Raw genomic sequence first — 21,201 nt, forward strand, 5'->3', positions numbered from 1 at the left:
ATCAAACCAGTTTTCCCCACCACCACCCCCATAGACCACTGTTACCAGTTTTTGGTTCCTTCCAGATTTCTTTCACACATTCATGAGCAACTATGAATATACTGTCAATCTTCCTTTTTTGTGGATTCCATCTTGCAATTTTTTTCCTACGCTCTAAAACCTATGTAACTGCAAAAACCAGTACTCAAGGCTCTTTCCTAGAGTTTTGAATGGTGGTGAATGTGCTCAGGTGCCTGGGCATGGTCCCAGTTTAGGCGGGACAAGGACTCTCTGCCTTCTATGGCATCTCTTGTGCTGAACCCTATTATGCTTTTCACAGACTGTGAAGGGCCACATCATATGCTTTTTGTTGTTGATTGCACTGTGTCACATGGTCCCCAAGTGTAGAGTGGGGAGTTGTCCATTGTTCTAAGAAAAAGACTGTGAGTGCCTGACAGAAAATATGTATGTGAGAGATGCCCTGTCCAGGCATTAGTTATAGTACTGTTGGCTCCAGGTTCAATGTCAATGAATCAACCACATACATTAAATAAGACACCTTTAAACAGAAACACATGTAAAACAAGGTTATGTATTGATCCATCAATGAAAATGTGACCAGAGGCTCAGTATTCATAAATTCCATGTTCTGTTTTTTGCCTTATTTTAATAGGTTCTATTTTATTTAATCATTTTACACAAAAGATAGCATATTAGACACACTGTTCTGCATCTTGCTTTTTAAACCTGGTAGATCTATCTTTATCACTTCATAGAGTTTCCTGTTCTTTTTAACAGCTGTGTGGTATCCCATCTTAGTTATGCCATAATTCCCTTTAATTCATTCTGTGTTGAGGGGCATTCAAGTTGTTTTCAGTCTTTGGCTGTTCAAACAATGCTGCGGTGGATACGCTTGTCTTGGGTCATTTGCATGTATCATTTGTTAGGAGTTTCTGCTTTAACCAACTTTTTAGAAGGGAAATCCTGAGGGTGGTAAGTCAGCCTAGCCAGATCAATACTTCAAAAGCCATCACACTATCCAGGCAAGGTGGCAGTTGCCTGTAGTCCCATCTTCTCAAGAGGCTGAGACAAGAGGATCACTTGGGTCCAAGAGTTGAAGACCAGTCTGGGCAATACAGCAAAACTCTGTCTCAAAAAAAGCCATCACACAGTGTTCCACTCCTGAGTGTAGATACGGAAGAAATTCTCAGATACACTGGGTGTCACTGGGAGGGTGACGGGGTGTACTTACCACCTCATGGGGTTGCTGGGTGGGGCTTGTGCAGGCCCTGACACCATGCCTGGCTTGGGGTTTGTGCCCAGTACACATTAGCTGGTTTTTTCCTGGGCATCTTGGTCCAGCTCATGGACACACCACTGGTGTCTCTCCTGCCCCCACTCTGTAGCCCAGACCCCCAGGATCCGCCTCCATGCAGCACTGGAGATGCCTGGCAGTGTCACGGTGCCCTTGAGCAGGTCTCCTAGGCCTCACCCTGGACTATATCACTTCCCCAAGGGCTCCTTCACCTCCTAATCTTTGGCCACAAACCTGGTTGCTGTATTCCATAAAGGTTCCCAGAATTGGCTTTGGGTCAGACCCTGCTGTGGCACGGGGGGAGAAGGGAGGGAGAGATACAAAAGCAGAAGTATTCTGACACATTTTTGCTCCTGTGGATCTTAAAATCTAGTGTTGGTTGAAAAATAGAACACGGAGGTGACTGCGCCTGGTGGAGTCATGTTTCCAACCCAGAAAGCTGGGTGCCTGGGCCTGTGCAAGCTGCAGGGATGGTGTGGACCTCAGCTCTCCCTGCTGTCCCCAGGCTGTTCCCTTCTGTCTTTTCTTTTTTCGGCTAAAGGTTCTCCTGGCGGGGTGGGGGTGGGGTGGGGGGTGTCCATTGATTTAGCCCTCAAGTCTTGTAGCAGCAAAGGGAAGTTGTTTGGAGACCTTGAGATAATGGGGGCCAGTGACCAAGGATATCTGTCTTGAGCAAGTCCAGACAGGTTTGGGGGCTTCTTATGAGGGTGAGAAGGATAACCAGAGGAAGTAGCAAAGCCAGAAAGGGCAAGACATTGTCTAAGACCCCTGAGGCTTTTTGTACTGGATGTCAAACTCTGATCCCTCCCACCATCCCAGACCTGGGAATCTCAGGTGACGGGGAAGGAGGGGATTCTCACTTCCAACTTTATTCTATAGTCTAGAATTCTTAGAAGCATTCATAAATGACAACAGATGGCCCTCCTTGACCTTGGCGTGCTGTGATTTGGAGCAAGGCCCTTCTGACTCAGGGTCCTCAGCAGTCCCAGAGGCTTGTCCCTTCCAGGACATGGTCCCCCTTTGTTCCCTGTGTCTCTCCACACCCTGCTCTCTCCCTTCCCTCAGGGCTCTGCCGGAGTCCTGAGAGCTTGCACAAGGTGCCACAGGGCAAGTCTCCTCCTGGACCCTTGAGTGATCCTCCTGGATCTCACTGAGAAGGTCAGCCTCCCATGGCACAGTGAAGACAGAGGAGCCTTGCAAGAGGCAGCCAGCTGCGGGGTCAGATTTCGGGCGGCCAGTGTGGGGCCTCTGCTTGGCCTCACTGAGCCCCATTGTGCCTGCTGAGAAGGACACTGCCAGGCAGGAGATGCAGGTTGGGCCAGAGGCGAGCAAGACCGGCCTCCGTCTGCACAGAGTTCCTGCCTGTGGGCACAGGATCGAGGCTCACAGACCACCAGGGCCTCTAGGAGGCCAGAACTGGATCCACAGGGCCCTGGAGCAGGGAGCGACTCAGGAAGTGCCTCTGGGAAGGCCTCCAGTCCAGAAGCCAGAGGTCCCTCTTGTTTGTTTGCCGACTCCCAGAATTCCCCAGAAGACCTTAGAACTCTGAGCCAAAAGAGGCCACCGCAGTGGCTTGTCTTAGGCCCCTTATCTCCCAAGCGAAGAGGTTGGGGGCTGTGGCATTGCCCAGGATGTGGTTCTGGGTGTCTGCCACCGTTTACAGAATGCCCGAGTGGGGCACTGACGTCATAGCCTGGGGGACCCTGAGCCTTTCGCTAGGGGCTTCCTGTCTGAAAGCTGGGGGGGAGCCCAACAAACACCTCAGAGCGAACAGTTACTGTCCACACAGGAGTATCCTGGCTGTTACCCTGGGAGCTGGGAGCTGCTTTCCAGAAAGACAGGGAGTGGCTTCCCCCAAGATACCCACCCCTTCTCTGGGGCTTGGAGTGACCAGGCATTTTTTTTTTTTTTTTTTTAAATACAGTCTAATGTCTTTGAAGACCATATGACAAAGTCAAAGTCCTCTGGGGAACTGAGGTCCTAACCCTAGCAGCCTACCTGGAATCCTGGGCCCTGGAGAGTTTGTGTGACTGGTGCTGTTCCTGGTGCTTGGCTGGGACTGAGCAAAGGCGCCAGCCACACCCCTCCCCACTGTCCCCTGCTGGGGAAGCAGTCTGTGCTGGCCACTTCCCGGGAGGCTTGGCTCCCAGGATGTTGGGTGTGGGGCTTGAGTAATAGGAATGGAGCCTTTGGATGCTTGTCTTGTATTCTCTTAGATTAATAATTCACTCTGAGGCTTTGGTGGGGCTAAGGGAGGCCAATCTCTCTGCCAGCGCCCTTTCCCCACCATCTTAATCCCCCACACTCCCCGGGCTTTGGAGGAACAGCCTGAGGGAAGTCTCCTCCCATTTGCCCTGCCCTGCCCAGCCCTGCCCTGCTCTGCCCTGCCCAGGACAACTTTGGGGATAAGGAGCCTTTTTTTTTTTTTTTTTTTGGCTATTGTCCCAGTGTTGATTCAGAAGATCCTGGGCCCCAAGTCCTCGGGAGTAAGAGTAGAAGATCCTTTGCGGGGGCCTCAACTCAGACCCTTCTTTCCTGCAGAGACCCTCTCTCAGGCCCCAGCAGCAGGGGCCTGCTCACCGTACCTCCTGGGCCCTGGCTGAAGTGATCTCACCCTCCAGAGAGGCCTGAGCCCTCTACTGTGGCTCCCACCCTGCAAGGCTGAGGGGTTACCAGTTGTTTCTCTCTGCCTTCTCCTTGTGCAATTCTTTGGGACCTTTGGAAGCACCCCCTTTGCAGTCTGCAAGCCCAGAGACAGAAAGTGGTGGGGGTTTTTGGATTTTGGATTTTTTTAAAAAAAATTTTTAGTTATAGATGGACATAATACCTTTATTTTATTTATTTTTATGTGGTGCTGAGGATCGAACCCAATACTTCACACGTTAGGCAAGTGCTCTGCTACTGATCCACAACTGTAGCCCAAGGTGGTGGGTTTTTAACCTTCCATAGGAGCCCCTGGCACAGAAAGGCCAGGTGTCAGTTTGTGGGAAAGAATATAAAGGGCAGGGCACAGATGCTGGTCTCCCATTCACATGGACCCCAGTCCATTCCACTACAGGCCTCAAGAGGCCAAAGGTCCTGATCTGCTCATCTCCATGGCATGAAGTAGGTCTTCAGCGTGGTTGCCAGTGAATTCTGAGATTCTTCTAGCAGCGCCTCCTTAGGAGAAGCATGTAGCTGTAAAGTAGCCGGCATTCAGATCACTCTGGGGCTCACATGTGGATCGATTGTTCCAGGGTCTCCCCTGCCTGCCCTGTCCTCTCTCTTCAGAATTCTTGTCTGAATTAGCTGTCAGTCTCACCACTGCCAGGAAATTAGAGAAGGGAGGCCAACTTGGGGTTGGGAGGAGGCTCTAGGCAGGCTACAGTGGTCCTTGTCCCTGGCACTCCCTGTCTCAGAGCCCATTGCCCTAAGGTGCCACAGGTTCAGTTGTATGTTATTCAGTTATGATGTCTCTGCAATTTGTATTTATCCCTGGAATCATAGGCCATAACTGACTTTGTCAGTACTGACGTGAAGGACAGAAGCTATTAGAGCATGTCGCACACTAGTCTCAGAGCCTTTTGTCATACAAGAAGTACTTGAGCCAGAACTGTAATCCCAGTGGCTTAGGAGGCTGAGGCAGGAGGATTGCAAGTTTGAGGCCAGTCTCAGTAACTTAGTGAGGCCTAAGCAATGTAGAGAAACCCTGTCTCAAAATTAAAAGGGCTAGGGATGTGGCTCAGTGGTTAAACATCCCTGGTTCAATCCCTGGCACACACACACACAAAAAAAAAAAAAAAAAAAAAAAAAAACAGGGACAGGAAGAAGTGCTTGGTCACATCAATTATATCAGTTTAACCTTGCCTCCCCTCCCTAACCTCTGTGTATCCTGAAAGTAGAAATGGAAACCAAGTGGTATTTTCTTCGCTCTGTGCATCTACCCCCTACAAACCAAATACAGAACCTTGGATTTTAGTTTCTGCAAGTCAGTGAAGGATGAGGCCAAGATCATATGGATTTTATTCACACTCCCTTAGAAAACTTTACTTCAATTATTTGTATATATAATAACATGAGCAAAGTCCATAAAGGGCAAATGACTTCCCCAGGGTCACACAGTCGACAGAAACAAAGCCCTGTCCTGTCTTCTAACCACACCACACTCACTACCTAGTCCCAACCAAGGAAGGTGGTTTGAAAATAGACCCAGAAATATGTCAGTCAGGCTCAGCCAGACCATGGTCACCTGCTCCAGGAAGCTGCTCTGCATTGCTGTGGCTCCATTTCCCTCTCAGGTCCTCAGCAGCCATACTACTCCATGCCAGCTAGGGAGACAGAGAAGAGGAGGCATATAACAGTCACAGGGAGGAGAAGGCAAAGAACTATTGAGAGAAGATAGTGCTGACAGTGAGGACCAGGAGCCTTACACCCAAGTGAAATAGCTCCAATCTCCGGTTTCCTGGTGCCTTCAGGAAGCAAAGTCCAAACTGCCCAATTTGCAGGTTCCCAAACTATGAGTCAGGCTCCTAGAACTTGGGAGGGAACATGGGATGCCACTGAGGTGGGAGAAATAAATGGAACTCAAAAGGAGCCTGGAAAAATCCTCCCACAGCAGAGTCAGCCTGCAGCCCAGGCAGGAGCAGCAGGTCCAGAAAGGAAGAGCGAGCCAGAGCCAGCCACAGCACCAGGGAGGTGCAGACGCTAACCGCCATCACTGGCAGAGCACATCCATGGTAATCGGGTTACTGGATTATAAAATAGCCATCGGCTTTATTTAGAAGACTAATCAGAAAGCATTTAGAATAACAACATTGCTTAAAAGGGAACCATGAACCACGAGCCCATGTCTTGGAGAACCGCCCTTGGCTCCTGCCTCCTTTTTGGGGGAGAACTAGAGGAAAAGAATCCCAGGGGAATCAGTTAAGCTTTCTTGAGAGACCTGAGAGGAAGGCTGGACTAAAACACAAGCCAAGGCAATTTGCAGAATTGTATATACAGTCTCTAAATGACGGCCTGGTCGGAAAGAGGAAAGTCATTTTGGTTTTTCTTCCTCAAACAAGCGGTGGTGGTCTGGCAGGAGCAGGGTGTTACCCCTTCGGAATTGTAAGCAAACACAGAGACCTCGGCCAAAGTCAACTTCCTCTCCTAATGTCTGTCTGTCTGGTTCAAAGGATGTCCTTAGGACAGATGTCCTCCTTGCAGACTGGGCCCCTGTCTCCTGGTGCCCCAAGCTGGGAAAGGACTTTGATGCTCTAGAACAAGGACCAGGAAACCATAGCTATGGCCAGGACCAGCCCGCACCTGTTCTCGTAGAGCCTGTGAGCTGAGAAGGCTTTTTACAGCCAGACTCAGTGGTGCACGCCTGTAATTCCAGCTACTCAGGAGGCTGGCAGGAAGATCACAGGTTCAAGGCCAACCCCAGCAACAACAACAACAGTAATAATAATAATGTTGTATTAAACAAAGCCGCACCCACCCACAGGTACATCGTCTGTAGCTACATGTTACAGCAGCAGAGATGGGACAGAGACCACATAGTCCCCAAAGCTGAAAACATTTGCTACCTGGCCCTGTTTGTGCAGTGTGCCAACCCCTACTCTAGGAGGTCTCAGTACAGCCTTGTGATTACCTGTAGCACTCCATAGATCTGGGGCTTCAGGGCAAAAGGCCCTCTGCAGAAAATAGTAATTTGTGTCGCTTGTTGGTATCAAAGGCTTGGAACCTGGGGGTGAAGAGACCTGTTCCTGGTCTCCTTTGCCTAGCTCAGTGTTTGAGTTTGGTGTTTAGTGAGCATCTTTTGGATCCCAGTCTTAAGGGACATGAAACAGGTTGGCTGCTGTTCCTGCCTCTGGGTGACCGTCAGCCCTGGGGAGGCAAGCCCAGAGAAGGCGGTTTCACTGTTGTGTGGTCAGTATGGCAGTCAAGCTGTGGGGGTGGTTCAGGGGAGGACCTTGGGTTCTGAGTGGCATTTGTGGAGCCTACTCCAGAGTCCTGGAGTCTTCCTCTAAGGAAGGAATTCACGAATAAATGTGAAAGTAGTAGTGTAGTAGTTCCGTTCATTAGTTCATGAATGAAAACCAATTACCCAATAGGAAACGTACATAATGAGCAAAGCAGTTGCCTTATTAGAAAAATAATGAAGACTTAAACCCTGAGTTGGTATTATGGTAATTCTGCAGATCAGCTAATCCACCAAGAAGAAGGGTTTCTAGGATTTAAATGATATGTTTCAAAGTAGTCTTTTGGCAAGATGCTGAACTATGGGCCTAGCATGCTACCATTTGCACATAAGGGACTGTGTCCAACTGTTGTTGTGTGAACATAATATGTCTCTCCAGGAGGATATGCAAGAACCAGATTGATTGTCCCCAAGAGGGGTCCCAGGTGGCTGGGGAATGAGGCAGGAGGGAGACTTTTCACATATACCCTTTTTAAAATTTCTGCTATGATTTTCCACATTATTTTCAGGCATTTATGTGGGATAATTTTCACTCATCTGAATTTTGGACCACTTATTTAAAAATATACAAATTTAATATGAAATGAATGGCACATTTATTTGGTGTTTTGGGGAAACTCATTTTCCCTTCTTTCTCATTGAGCAATTGGGGTTTTTTTGTTTTGTTTTGTTTTTTATAGTGCTAGGGATCGAATACCAGGGCCTCTTGCGTGCTTAGGCAAATCCTTTAATGCTGAGCCACATCTCCAGCCCAAGCAATTGAGTCTTGATTACCTACTATGAGCCAGGTCCTATTCTAGGCCCAGAAGGTCCATCTCTGGCTCTTAGTTTCTTCCTGTGTGGTGGGGAGACTAGGTGATCTCTGAAGTAGTGGCCTCAACTTGAGCTTGCAGCAGATTACCAGGAACTCAGACTTTGGGTTCTAACATTTCCGATTAGAGAGTTTCTGATTTTCTGATGATTGGGTCTGAGGGGTTGAATTAATTAGCATGTGCAATAAGTGGCCAACTGTGTTAGTCAACGTTTCATCACTTCGACCAAAATACCCTGTCAAGAACAACTTAGAGGAGGAGAAGTTTATTTGGGGCTCACGATTTCAGAGCGAACCTTGGTTCACTGACTCCATTGCTCAGGGCCCAAGACGAGGCAGAATATCATGGCAGAAGGACATGGCGGAGGACAGCTGCTCAGTTCCTGGCACCCAGGAAGCAGAGAGAGAATGCAAGGATCAAGGGACACAATATATTCCGCCAAGGCACAATATATTCCACCAGTGACCTACTTTTTCCAGCCATGGCCCACCTGCCTAAAATTACCAGTAGTCCATTTAAATTATTAATCCATCAAATGGATTAATCCATTGATTAGGTCACAGCTCTCATCTAATAAGTTTACCTCTGACCATTTCTGCATTGTCTCTCACAAATTTTCAGGGGACACCTCATGTCCAAACCACTAACGGCTGATAAGACTGATGCTGCTAACTCAGGAACCACCACCTAGGGTTCCATCTAGGTCTGTGTTTATAAAGAAAGTACATTTTCATTCTAAAAATACCAATGAATAAAGAATAGGTTCCTCTAGCTCAGAATGCAAAGGAATCCCTCTCCCTAGCAGTTTAAGAGGACTTCAAAAAACAAACATACCAACAAAAGTTAAATGATGCAGTTTCCATTCCATCCACAGGGCCACGGTGGGGGTTAGGAGTCTCGTGAGTCTCAACAAGTCATTCTTCCTGGGACCGGTGACTTAAGGCAGGGCTTTCAAGGAATAGAGAGACATACACCAGGAGAGGCATTCCAGAATCACCAAGCCCAAGGCCCACAGGATATTACTGTTGGGTGCCACATAAGGTCTGCCACAGGTGTCCCACCTTACAGATTCCACCTGATGGTGGAGGAGTTCCTGACATGGACGTTGTATCCCAGCCTGGACACCTGTGCCGGGCTCCAGGGCCTTGATCATGCCTTTCCCTCGTCTGGAATCCCCTTCCTGGTCCTCTCCACCTCTTTAGGTCCTCTTTGTCCATCAGGACTGTGGTGAAATCTAACTGTTCTCCAAGAGGGCTTACCATCTGCTTGACCTATACAGAATTTCATTTTTCTGCCTACCTCAGCTTATGTGGGGGACTTGATCGTTGTTATCTGTTTTTTGTTGTTGTTGTTTTTTTATATGTGTGATTTTCACATCATTGGTTGATTCAACAAATATTGCCATTTCTTTTTTTTAATATTTATTTTTTTAGGTGTAGTTGGACACACAATGCCTTTATTTTTATGTGGTGCTGAGGATCAAACCCGGGTCCCACCCGTGCTAGGCGAGCGCTCTACCGCTGAGCCACAATCCCAGCCCCAAATATTGCCATTTCTTCAGCAAATCTTATTAGAGGGCCTATGGTATGCTGGACATTATGACAGGTTTTGGAAATAGAATAAAAGGTTTAAAAAACAGACCTGGTTCCAATAGAGAAAAATCCACTAATCAGATAATTACACTGGTGGAAGTACAATTAAAAACTGAGAAGAATGGTCTGAGGAAAAGCGTATTATGAGAATGTATGAGAAAGGGACCTGGTGTAGACTTGGGGTCACGGTGGACTTTCTGAAAAAATATAGTTTGAACTAAGATTCAAAAGTGAGTACTGGATAGATGGAGAGGAGGTGGGAAAGGGAAAAGTTCTTTAAATAAAGAAAGGGAGAGGACAGCATGTGCAAAGGTCCTGTACCAGGAGGGAACATAATTCAAGGAAAGAGATCCTTGATACAGCATCCAGTTTGGGGAAGTTGATGTTGAATTCCCTTGAACATGGCAGTGGTGAGGTGGATTAGGTAGCTGACTAGGAGCTCAGATCAGTAGAGGTGGGGTAATCACTGGGAGTCCACAGGGGATGGGCCATCAATGAGGCCACTAAGAGAGAGAGTCCATGTGAGGAAGAGAGGAGGTGTCTTCTCAGATTGTCACAAGCCCCGGAATGGCAGAGCATTTTGAGCAAAGAAAGTAACTTCCTAACACCAGCATAGGGGAAGTTTCCCTCATTTCCCTCTCTCCTTGCTCACTGTTACCTGAGTACAGGTTCTAACTCTCTCTCACCTGTATACAGCAAGAGCCTACTAATCCAGTTCTTCTCAGATTTTAGGTGTCCACGAATCACTTAGGGGCAGGGGGTCCCTTGATAAAATGCAGATTCTGATTCAGGAGTTCTCTGCTGGAGCTGTAGTTTTGCATTTCTGACCTATACCTTTTTGGCAGCTGGAGAATTGGTCTCCCTGTTTCTGGCATTCTCATACCCAGCGCCCTGGTGCTCTGTGGCTATTCATTGCTCCCAGTGTCACTTTGAGCTCAGGTCCTGCCCCAGCTGTCTGTGGCCATCCTTGACTCTTTCCTCTGCTTCCTTCCATCCCCTCTTCATCCCATCAAGCTAAACCCCTTGAGCACAAATTTTCCATTTCTTTCTCTTACAGTTCAGAAAGGGACAGAAACCAACCCAGCTCACTCCCAAGTGGAAGGGGACAACTGCAGTAGTTACCAGATTTTTATTTTTGAGACAGCAACACTGAGTTGCTTAGGGCCTCAGTAAGTTGCAGAGGCTGGCCTTGAACTTGAAATCCTTGCTGCCTCAGCCTCCTGAATCACTGGGATGACAGGCGCGCACCACCACGCCGGGCTCCTCTCTCACCCATTTTTAAGTTTACATTTACATTTTTTTTTATCATGTGTTTGCAGAAGATACAATCTCTAGAATGTTGTAAACATTGATATTTTTAAGTAAAACTATGACGTCACTGTTTTAATTTTATCCAGTGGAATCTAAACACCGCAGCAACTCAGTACCCACTATCCTCCACTTCAAAAACCGCACGAACACGCTCTTCTTTAATAGTCTGTGTTCTTTTTCTCCTTAAAATTTTATTTCCATTTCAGTTTCCCCGTGGAATTTTATCCTAATTTTATATATGTAATATATTTTTATGCTTGAAACTCTTTCATTTGTGTCCCCATCATATTTCTCTGGGATGACTTATATAAAGTTGAAACTTTTTTTAATTTCCTAAAATCATAAAGCTCTATGCATTAAAATTTTTCTTCTGGCTTGAGTTATCGTTACAATTACTAACAGTACATAATTGATCAGAACAACACAAATGTATTACTAATTTGGATAACTAATTAATAAACATAAAAATAAAATTATATTGAAAATATTTCTCTTAATGAGATGGTGATAGTGGATGGCTTTTTAAAATAGACTTATTTATTGATATACAACATACATATCTGTATCTGACCAGATTGTGTACAGTTTGAATTATCATAGAGCATGCATGCCCAAGGATTATCACACAGGGTTAGCGCTGGCACGTTTCTGCAATTTATTTATTTATCCATGTAAGACCATTGTTTATTTCTAGCATGGACAAAAATCAGCATTGTTATATTTCCATTTTTCATTTATGTAGGTGTAAATGCTGAAAACCTTCATTCACATAGAAATACAAATTTTGTCAGAGCAGGGTCACTTGACTCTTTGATCTGCTTCTGGGTTGTATACCAAAATTCACAAAGTGCTCCATCACCAAAAAAAATCATATTTGAGGGCTGGGGCTGAAGCTCAGTTGGTAGAGCATTTGCCTTGCATGTGTGAGGTACCAGGTTCCACCATATAAATACAAGTAAATAAAATAAAGGCATAAAAAATCATATTTGAATTATTTCAATTAGAACTTCCTAATTTAAAAAAAAAGAACTAGAAGCTGGTTGTGGTGATGCATGCCTATAATTTCAGCTACTCTGGAGGCTGAGTCAGGAGTATCACAAGTTCAAGGTCAACCTTGGCAACTTATTGATACCCTGTCTCAAAAAATAGAAAGAACTAGGGAAGTGGCTTGATAGTAGAGCACCCCTGGGTTCAATCCCCAGTAGCCATCCCCACCACCACCCCCAAAATTAGAAACTGTCCCTGTTGGAGACATTGCATTATTAGTCCTGTGCTTGCTTTCTTGATTTTCTAAGTGTCCTCTTGTGTGGCAGCCAGCGGGAGTCAGATCGGGGACATAGTGGGTTTCTCTCTGGACCAGTAAATCTGGTTAAAATTTGGGATCGGATGGGTGAGTTTACTTCTCTTTTTGTAAAGGTGGAGAGCAATTATGAAAGAGCAGGCATCAAAGGACTACAGTACCTCTCTCATTCTCCAGATTCAGAAAGGAGCTTCCAGAGAAGTTGAAGATTTGGAAACCGATTCTCTTAAAACTTTAGGGGTGTGCTGGGTTCCGTGGTGCACACCTATACTCCCAGCTACTGAGGAGGCTGAGGCAGGAAGATCACAAGTTCAAAGCCAGCCTGGGCAACTCAAAGAGACCCTATCTCAAAGTAAAATAAAAAGATCTGGGTATGTGTAACTTAGAGGTAGAGCGCCCCTGGGTTCAATCCCAATGACTGCAAAAAACCATACGCCCAACAAAACTTCAGGTGTGTGTGCAGTGCTTGGAGAGTCCTCCTGTGCTCCCAGAAGTTCACAGCCCAGTAGGAAGTCGATACTCAAGAACCCAAATGGACTCAAACCAGACCAGACCAGTCTCTCCAGTTTCCTGTTCAAGTTTCTCAAAGAGGAAAACTTATTGATCCAGACAACATTTTTATGCCAGATCATGGCATAAGCTTCTGGCCAGGTAGAAGCATTTCCCTGAGCAGAGACCACAGAAGCCAGGCAGCTGTTAGGTTGAGCTGATGATCCAGCTACTCCTCCTTCCAACCCCTCTCCATTTCTATTCTGCTACAGTGCAAATAGGCTCTCTAGTCTCTGAATTCCCAAATCTCCTTTTTTCACCTCTTATTTTTTTTTTTAAATCACATACAGGTCTTTCCTCTTTGTGTTGTAGTGATTTATGTACCCCATCACCTTTTCTAATTATCAGCCCCTCAAGGTTGGGTCCATGTCTTAATCATCTCCCAGCATCAAGCTTACGCTTGGTAGGTGTCTAAAATATTTGTTGAACAGATAAATTGCATGTCCTAAACTCCTTCATATCCCCCACAGGTCCTAGAATAGTGCTAGATTTGCAATAGCAGGGTCCAGAAGAACGGGTGAACTAATCGGTGAACAAAACAGTAAATTAACAAATCAATGAACTAATGAACCATTGAACAGTGGCTTGAAAGTAAGAGAACTCTGACACCTCATGGGAGAGTCCAGATCGGCAGAACCGTTGCAAAAGAGGTGGAATGTATGACATCGGCTGTTTCTAATTGAATGTCCTATTTTATATTTGTTTTTTTATAACTGGATGTATTGGAGAGAATTGCTTGTCATGAAACATCTAAGTAAACTGTTTCCTATTCTTTGTGTCTTGTCTTACAGGTGTGAGCGGCGTCTCCTCACCACAGTGGTGTTTGGTCCATACCTCAGCTCGGGTGAGGATGTAAAACCCCGGGGTCTGCAGATGAGTGGTACAGGCCAAGAGGAACCCCTGGCTCCAGCCTCCCTTATAGACATGTCAGCCATGGAGTAGTGTGGACGCTTTCTCTCAGCTTCTCAGGGTTTCCGTCTTTTTGGGTTTTCTTCATTTACCTTTTTTTATGGTTTTGTGGCTGGACATTCATAACCAAGGCAGACATCATGGGAGATCAGCAACTGTACAAGACCAACCACGTGGCCCATGGTGGTGAGAACCTTTTCTACCAACAGCCACCCCTTAGTGTCCACAGTGGGCTGAACCACAACTATGGGAATACAGTTACAGGGGGTGGAATGGATGCCGCTCAGGCCTCGCCCATCTCCCCCCACTTCCCTCAAGATACTCGGGATGGTCTAGGCCTACCTGTTGGTTCCAAAAACCTTGGCCAAATGGATACCTCGAGGCAGGGAGGGTGGGGAGGCCATGCAGGGCCTGGAAACCATGTCCAGCTACGTGGCAACCTGGCCAACTCAAATATGATGTGGGGGGCACCCGCCCAGGTGGAGCCCACTGATGGCTACCAGTATACCTACTCCCAAGCCAGCGAGATCCGGACCCAGAAGCTCACCAGTGGTGTCTTACACAAGCTGGACTCTTTCACCCAGGTGTTCGCCAACCAAAACCTGCGAATTCAGGTCAACAATATGGCCCAGGTGCTGCACACCCAGTCAGCAGTGATGGATGGAGCCCCTGACAGTGCCCTGCGCCAGCTGCTGTCTCAGAAGCCCATGGAGCCCCCAGCACCGGCTATACCTTCCCGCTACCAGCAGGTGGCCCAGCAGGCTCACCCTGGTTTCACTGGGGGATTGTCCAAACCAGCCTTTCAGGTCGGGCAGCACCCGTCCCAAGGGCACCTGTATTATGACTACCAGCAGTCACTGGTTCAGATGCCAATGCAGGGAGGACAGCCGCTGCAAACCCCACAGATGCTGTCACAGCACATGCAACAGATGCAGCAGCACCAGTATTATCCACAGCAGCAACAGCAGCAAGCAGGGCAGCAGCGGATCTCCATGCAAGAAATACAGCAGCAACAGCAGCAGCAGCAGCAGCAACAGCAGCAGCAGCAGCAGCAACAACAGCAACAGCAACAGACTCGCCCACCACAGCCTCAGCCGCAGCCGCAGTCACAACAGCAGCTACCACTGCAGCAGCGGCAGAGTTCAATGCAGATACCTCAGTATTACCAGCCCCAACCCATGATGCAACACTTGCAAGAACAGCAGCAGCAACCAGTGCATCTGCAGCCCCCTTCTTACCATAGGGACCCCCATCAGTACACCCCGGAGCAGGCGCACGCTGTTCAGCTGATTCATCTGGGCTCCATGCCCCAGTACTACTACCAAGAGCCCCAGCAACCCTACAGCCACCCCCTCTACCAGCAAAGCCACCTGCCCCAGCACCAGCAGCGTGAGGACAGTCAACTGAAGACTTATTCTAGTGACAGGCAGGCCCCGGCCATGCTGAGCTCCCACGGGGATCTGGGGCCTCCTGATACAGGAATGGGAGACCCAGCAAGTTCGGACCTGACCCGGGTTAGCAGTGCCCTCCCCCATCGACCACTCCTCTCCCCCAGTGGGATCCACCTCAACAACATGGGGCCTCAGCATCAGCAGCCGTCTCCCAGTGCCATGTGGCCCCAGGTATTCTCACAGTGGAAGTGTCTCCCCATCTCAGTTTGCTATAGGGCTAGCCAGGGCTGAGCCTCTGCAGTGCCCAATCCTCTGTCCACCTATCAACCTTTTTCTTCTTTATATGTTTCATAAACATTAACCTACATGTGCCAGACACTGTCTGTGCTGGGCGCTCAGTTTTGATTCAGTCCTTTGCCCATAGAGCTTATAATCTCACTAAGGTGATGGTCAAAATACTGTATCATATCCTAAGTGATTCATGTAATGATCAAGACTTTGAGTCACACACCAGGGACCACACAGTGAGGATGGGTGTCTCACCCCCTTAAGTTTGTATCCTCTGGGTAATCCCTATGAAACTGATCCCCCTTTGGGACCATTATGACAGCATTTCTCAAAAGTTCAGAACAGCAGTTCTACAGAATATTAATGGATATTGCTGGGGAAATAATGGGTTTGTTGGATAAATTTGGAGTTTCTCAGGGTAGAACAGGTTGATATACTGTAGAGCTTCTCGGAGCCTTTAATGTGCCAGTGTGCATTGTGACTCTCCCAGGGGATGCTGCATATAGTTGTAGAGATGAACCTTAGCTGTCACAGAATCTAGGATGGTAACATGAATAAGCAAAATGGCCTGGTATGAGACAATTGGTAGTGGTGGAGACTGTAGTAAACTGGACAGCAGACACCCTGTCTCATTCAGAATTTTTTTAAAAAACAATCTAGCCAAATAAAACATGTTTGTAGGCCAGATTGAGTCTATGAGCCATGGTTATTAACTCTTGGTTAGTTCTGATAATGACCACTGTGTGCACCGAGTACTGTTCATGCTTAGGCATGTTCCAAGTGCTACAGACTTGTGCGACAGGGTCTTGGGAGAAGGGGACCCCAATCTGGAACTAGTGGGGTGGAGAAAGGGCTTAAGGGAAGCTGAAGGCCACAGGTGAACTTGCTCTGGACCTTGTTTCATCAGGGACACAGACCAAGTAGTAACTGGGTCTGTGAGGGCCTTTGTGAATACAAGGATGAGAGTCCATGGCCAGGGCTTTTAAAGCTTTTATAAAAGAAACCTGCATGTGGTCTCGGGGCCTGAGGCTGAGTCATCCAGCTTTCCTCTGTGTTCCTTGTGGGCATGAGGATGGTGCCTGATCTGTGCACAGAGTGGATGCACTGGGAGAAAGGTGGAGGAAGTTTGCATCCTCGTGGGCTTGTGGCTGCTCCAGGAAGAGGGCAGTGGTCCCTAGTCAGGGGCATATAAGTGAAGGAAATCAGGTGCAGAAGAGTGAAGGCTTAAGTGGGCATGAGCAGGGTCATTGGGAGTGGGAAAGCTCTGGAAGGCTAGGCCCTAGTGTTCACATGGGTCAAGAAACCCCACTTCAGAAACACAATTTTTTTCTCTTTCTTCTTTTCTTTCGGTGTCCTGCTTGGCTCACAATTAGATGCACCTACCTGATGGGAGAGCCCAGCCGGGGTCCCCTGAGTCAAGGTAGGATGAATGGAGGCTTGGTGGTATTTTCGGAGACTGGGAGTTTTACTAGGTTGTTTCTCATGATTAATTTTTAAATTCAGAGTCAATTTTTCAAAGAAGCATAGGAATAATAATAGCAGTTGTTTGAGCAGCGATTGTGTACTTGGCACCGTGTATTGTGTATAGTGAAATAACACAGTGGTTATCATGTGCCTTGTCAGTAGGAAGCCCTCCGTGGTAACGCATTTGCCTTGCGTATGTAAGGCCCTGGGTTCAATCCCCAACAACCACCCCCCCTCCAAAATAGCAAGCATTCAATAACCATTTAGCTGATACTGTTTTCATTTTAGAAATGAGAAAACTGAGTCTCAGAGCTTAAGGGTATACATAAGTAAGTAGCAATGTTGGGAATAACTCCAAAGCCCTTATTCTGTCCACTATGCATTTAATCAGTTAGGATTTATTGAGTGCCTGCTGTGTGCCAAGCACAGAGCTGGGCTTTGAGAATGCAGTGGTAATACCATAGCCTGGCTCCCTCCTCTCATAGCCATGGTGAAAAATTAAAGATAAAGCCAGATCCTGGTAGACTGCTGAAACGTGTGGTACAGACTACCCCAGGGGACTTACCCCAAGGGACTTAAGTGTCTCTCAGAGAAGCCATTCAGAGGAGGTGTGCTCAAGCTGACTCTGGAAGGGCAGTAAACCCTCGGTGGGAGAACCCCAGTTCCTGAAGGCCTGGGATAAGGAGGATGTGTTGGTCAACTCTCATATGCTTTTAAGAAAGCCCTTTCCCACTCTGAGCCTCAGTTTTTCATCAAGTTGGGCTTGGTTCTCTGAAGGGTTCTGGGCAAATCAGGGGAGCATTGGATGAATAAAATGGGTATGCTGTGGGTGAGAGGTCTTTGTGATAAACTGCTGTTTTCTCCTTCCTCAATGTCTGTGTGTCCTCTCCATTTGGCCCTACCCCTTGAGCAGTGGCCAACCCAAAGGAGTGTTTGGGGAACAGTTTGATGCCAAGAGCAAGCTGACGTGCTCCATCTGCCTGAAGGAGTTCAAGAGCCTGCCCGCCCTGAATGGCCACATGCGGTCCCACGGTGGAATGAGGGCGTCACCCAGCCTCAAACAGGTTAGCAGGACCTAGTCCCTGGTCCTTCTCAAACCATGTGCTGCTTGCTTTGCTTTGCCGCCGTCAGAAAAACTGTGTGAGAAATTGGGATGGAAGCCCTATGTGGGCATCTGGGGAGGCATAGTTCTCCCCGAACCAGATAAGACTTCAGCTTGGATGCTGGGAACCAGCCAGGTCAACAGCCCTTCTTCCCTGGCCTTACAAAGAAGGGTCAAATAGGGGCCCCTCTACATCCCAGAGAAGACAGAAAAAAAAACAAGAAAAAAAAAACCCCACACATGTAAATGCCACCTTATTTTTAATTTTTGCTGCTTGAAAGACCCAAGTCAACGGCCATTAGGGCCTTCAAGATCAGTGGTCAGTGGCCAAGGAAAGAGGATGTAACCATCAGGCACTCAGCCAGAATTTTGTGTTTGCCAGTGCAAAGGTGTTTGGTTCTAGTATCCAAAGAGCCTTAAACACCCTCTGGATTATCCACGTAGAATATCTAGGTAGTATACTGTCCATGAATTAATTAAGTTAATTAAAATTCAAAGAATTTTCTCAGAATTTCTTGATCTTAAAGTCTAAGAGATTATTTCTGTGTTAATCAAAATGTGGATTACCCAGATCTGTTCATCTCCTGGCCAGGCCAGATAAAAGAACTTCACTTTTTAAAAAATAACAGGTTTTGCATTTTCAGTGTGATTTCTTAACCCAAATAAAATATAGGATAGGTTGCCAATTTCAGCCTGACATAAGAAAACTGAAGCCCATGGAATTAAACGATCCTGCAGAAGATCACGTATTTTGTTTTTACTGATTACAAGTTAGTGTCATTGTCCTTAAAAGCAATGACAACCACAAAATTTTAAAAAATATTTTAACATACAAATGATATATGGTCAAGATGTTTTAAATGTAGAAAACAGAATGCATGGCCATTACTAAACCTAGGGACCCAGGCTTGTAGGAAGGAAACCACTGGCAGCAGTGGTTCCCTGTCACCCACGCCTGATGTCCTGGAATCTTTTGGGAAAAGCAAGTGCATCATCCACTTTGGGAGAGCTGCTCTCAGCCCAGGATCAAAGCCTTTATTGTCTGTGTAGGAGGAAGGAGAGAAGGCCCAGCCGCCTCCGCCCCAGCCGCCACTGCCGCCTCCGCCTCCACCGCCACCGCAGCTCCCTCCCGAGGCAGAAAGCCTCACGCCTATGGTCATGCCCGTGTCTGTCCCTGTCAAGCTTCTCCCGCCCAAGCCCAGCTCTCAGGGGTTCACCAACAGCGTCGTTGCCGTCCCCTCCGCCAGAGACAAGCCAGCCAGCTCGGTGTCGGACGACGAGATGCCTGTGCTCGTGAGGATGACCCTCTCTCCCCCTCACTCCCCCCAGGGGGCTGCCCCCCACGCGCCTGCTGTGAGTTGCTGCTCTGCCCCACCTGCCTGGAGTGGGGACATCTCTTTGCTTTCTTGGAGATGGGGATAGCTCTTCCAGAGTCACTGACCTGACCTCCTCTTGGGGCTGAGCCCCCCTGGCCACCTGCCCACTGCCCATTAAACACCTGTTACTCTTCCAGGTTGATGGGCTGCATTAGACACCTCAAGGTGTTCTCAGGTTTAAACAGAGGATAATTTGGTTGGAAGTCACCAATACAACCATGCCAGTTATTAAAATATGGGATAATTTCTCCAGGTAATATCAGCTGTTGCCCAGGGCCCTGACTATTTCCCAGGACCACTAGACCTCCCCAAATCCAGCCACCAGAGAGGTAACCCCTGGAACCACAGGGCCTCAAGGCGGTAGCCCTGGCATCTATTCTGATGATCAGCCTTAACACATGCTTAATATTTGCAACATTACATCTGCTTAAATACCCTGGAGAACCCAATTTGTTCAAGTTCCCAAAGTAGTTCTGCTGAGAGCCACCTACCCCTAATCTCAGGAAAGCAAAGTGATTTGTGTTTCTCACTGAACTGTTAACATTTTCCTTCCCTTCCTCAAATTCCTCTTTCTCTCTCTCTCTCCTGGGGAGAACGACTGTATCACACTTATCCCTTCGCACAGAGTAGTGTGCTGGGTCCTGTTTCTCCTTAGAGAATAGATGGTTGCTTAGAATCCAGGAAGCAATGAGAGTAGAGTTGAGCCAGAATAGGATTGGAGAGCACAATTAAGGGAACTAGGAAAGTCCAGAAAGAGACAGTTTGGTTCTATGTGATACCAAGGCCTAAGAAGAGAGACCGATAGAGAACCTCCAGAGGTGAAGATTCTCAGAAGATGACAGGAGGGCGTCAGCAACAGGCAGAGATGAAATGGCATATCCAAGCCACCTCTCTGCTCAGGGAAGTTTCTGATTTAAATGCACTGCATTTAATCTTGGAGAAATCTCAGTCAAGGGTTCCTAGTCACACAGTAGTCACAGTCCAGGTAGCACAACCAAGCCTCATTCATTCAAGATGGTGACTGAAGAGATGGATGGCAATACAAATAGTCCCCTTACAAGTTTTCAACTTTAAGTGGTACAAAAGTGCATTCAGTAGAAACCATACTTCAAATTTTGAATATTGATCTTTTCCTGGGCTAGCCAGCAGTTCAGTTCTCACTCACAATGCTGGGCAGTGGCATCAAGCCACAGTGCCCAGTCAGCCCTGCCATCTCTAGGGGAAATAACTAAGACTCCATAGTGCGCTATGATCCTAAGGTAGGATGCTCAGTAGGTTAGGGGTGTTCAATGCATTTCCACTTAAAATACTTACAATGGGTTTATGGAAACATAGCCCCATCATAAATCAAGGTGTGTTTGTACACCAGGTGGCCTGAAGTAATGCGGCACTAGGGACAGACAAGGGAGTTTGGTGTGAGTTTGCACAGAAGATCATTGTAGGGAAGTTCTGAGCAGGCTTTGAAGGGAGGGATGAAGTTGGCTTAATTGCAGGGTAAGAGACTTTCTAAGTCGAGAGATAGGCTGAAGTGGAAACATGGGGGTGGAATTGAATGAATGTGAGCAAGATCCTGGCATGCGATGTAAAGAAATTAAAATGTCTTGGAGGAGCCTTGAATTCTGAGCTCTGTGTCTCACCAAATAGGACAAGGGCAGTTGAGCTCCTTACCCTCTGAGAGTCTTGATTTAATCCCTTGAACTAGAGAAGGTTGGACTCATCAATAGTTCTCCCAGTTCTCTGTAGCCAGAAGCTCTTTTATTTTATTATTTGTTCTTTTTAGTTATACAGGACAATAGAATGTATTTTGACATATCATACCTACATGGAGTACAGTTTTTGTGGTTGTACATGATGTTGTAGCCAGAAGGTTTT

At 47.1% G+C, this 21,201-nt stretch overlaps 1 protein-coding gene across 5 annotated transcripts in view; it reads left to right on the forward strand.

Annotated features, from left to right (window-relative positions):
• The window catches only part of Trerf1 (transcriptional regulating factor 1), a 66,549-nt gene that overhangs the window by 13,213 nt on the left and 32,135 nt on the right, over nucleotides 1-21,201 (forward strand). For 2 of the 5 annotated variants that reach the window (XM_076860155.1, XM_076860156.1), the window contains exons 2-5: nucleotides 13,591-15,330; nucleotides 16,761-16,807; nucleotides 17,765-17,915; nucleotides 19,004-19,246. In XM_076860155.1, the coding sequence (XP_076716270.1) occupies nucleotides 13,849-15,330; nucleotides 16,761-16,807; nucleotides 17,765-17,915; nucleotides 19,004-19,246 (1,923 nt within the window). In that variant the 5' untranslated portion in view covers nucleotides 13,591-13,848. Of the gene's footprint in view, nucleotides 1-13,590; nucleotides 15,331-16,760; nucleotides 16,808-17,764; nucleotides 17,916-19,003; nucleotides 19,307-21,201 lie in introns of all 5 variants that reach the window. The other 3 variants (XM_076860157.1, XM_076860158.1, XM_076860154.1) reach the window with 2 other exon arrangements.

The sequence above is a fragment of the Callospermophilus lateralis genome, chromosome 6 (assembly GCF_048772815.1).
Source record: "Callospermophilus lateralis isolate mCalLat2 chromosome 6, mCalLat2.hap1, whole genome shotgun sequence".
Taxonomy (NCBI): Eukaryota; Metazoa; Chordata; class Mammalia; order Rodentia; family Sciuridae; genus Callospermophilus; species Callospermophilus lateralis.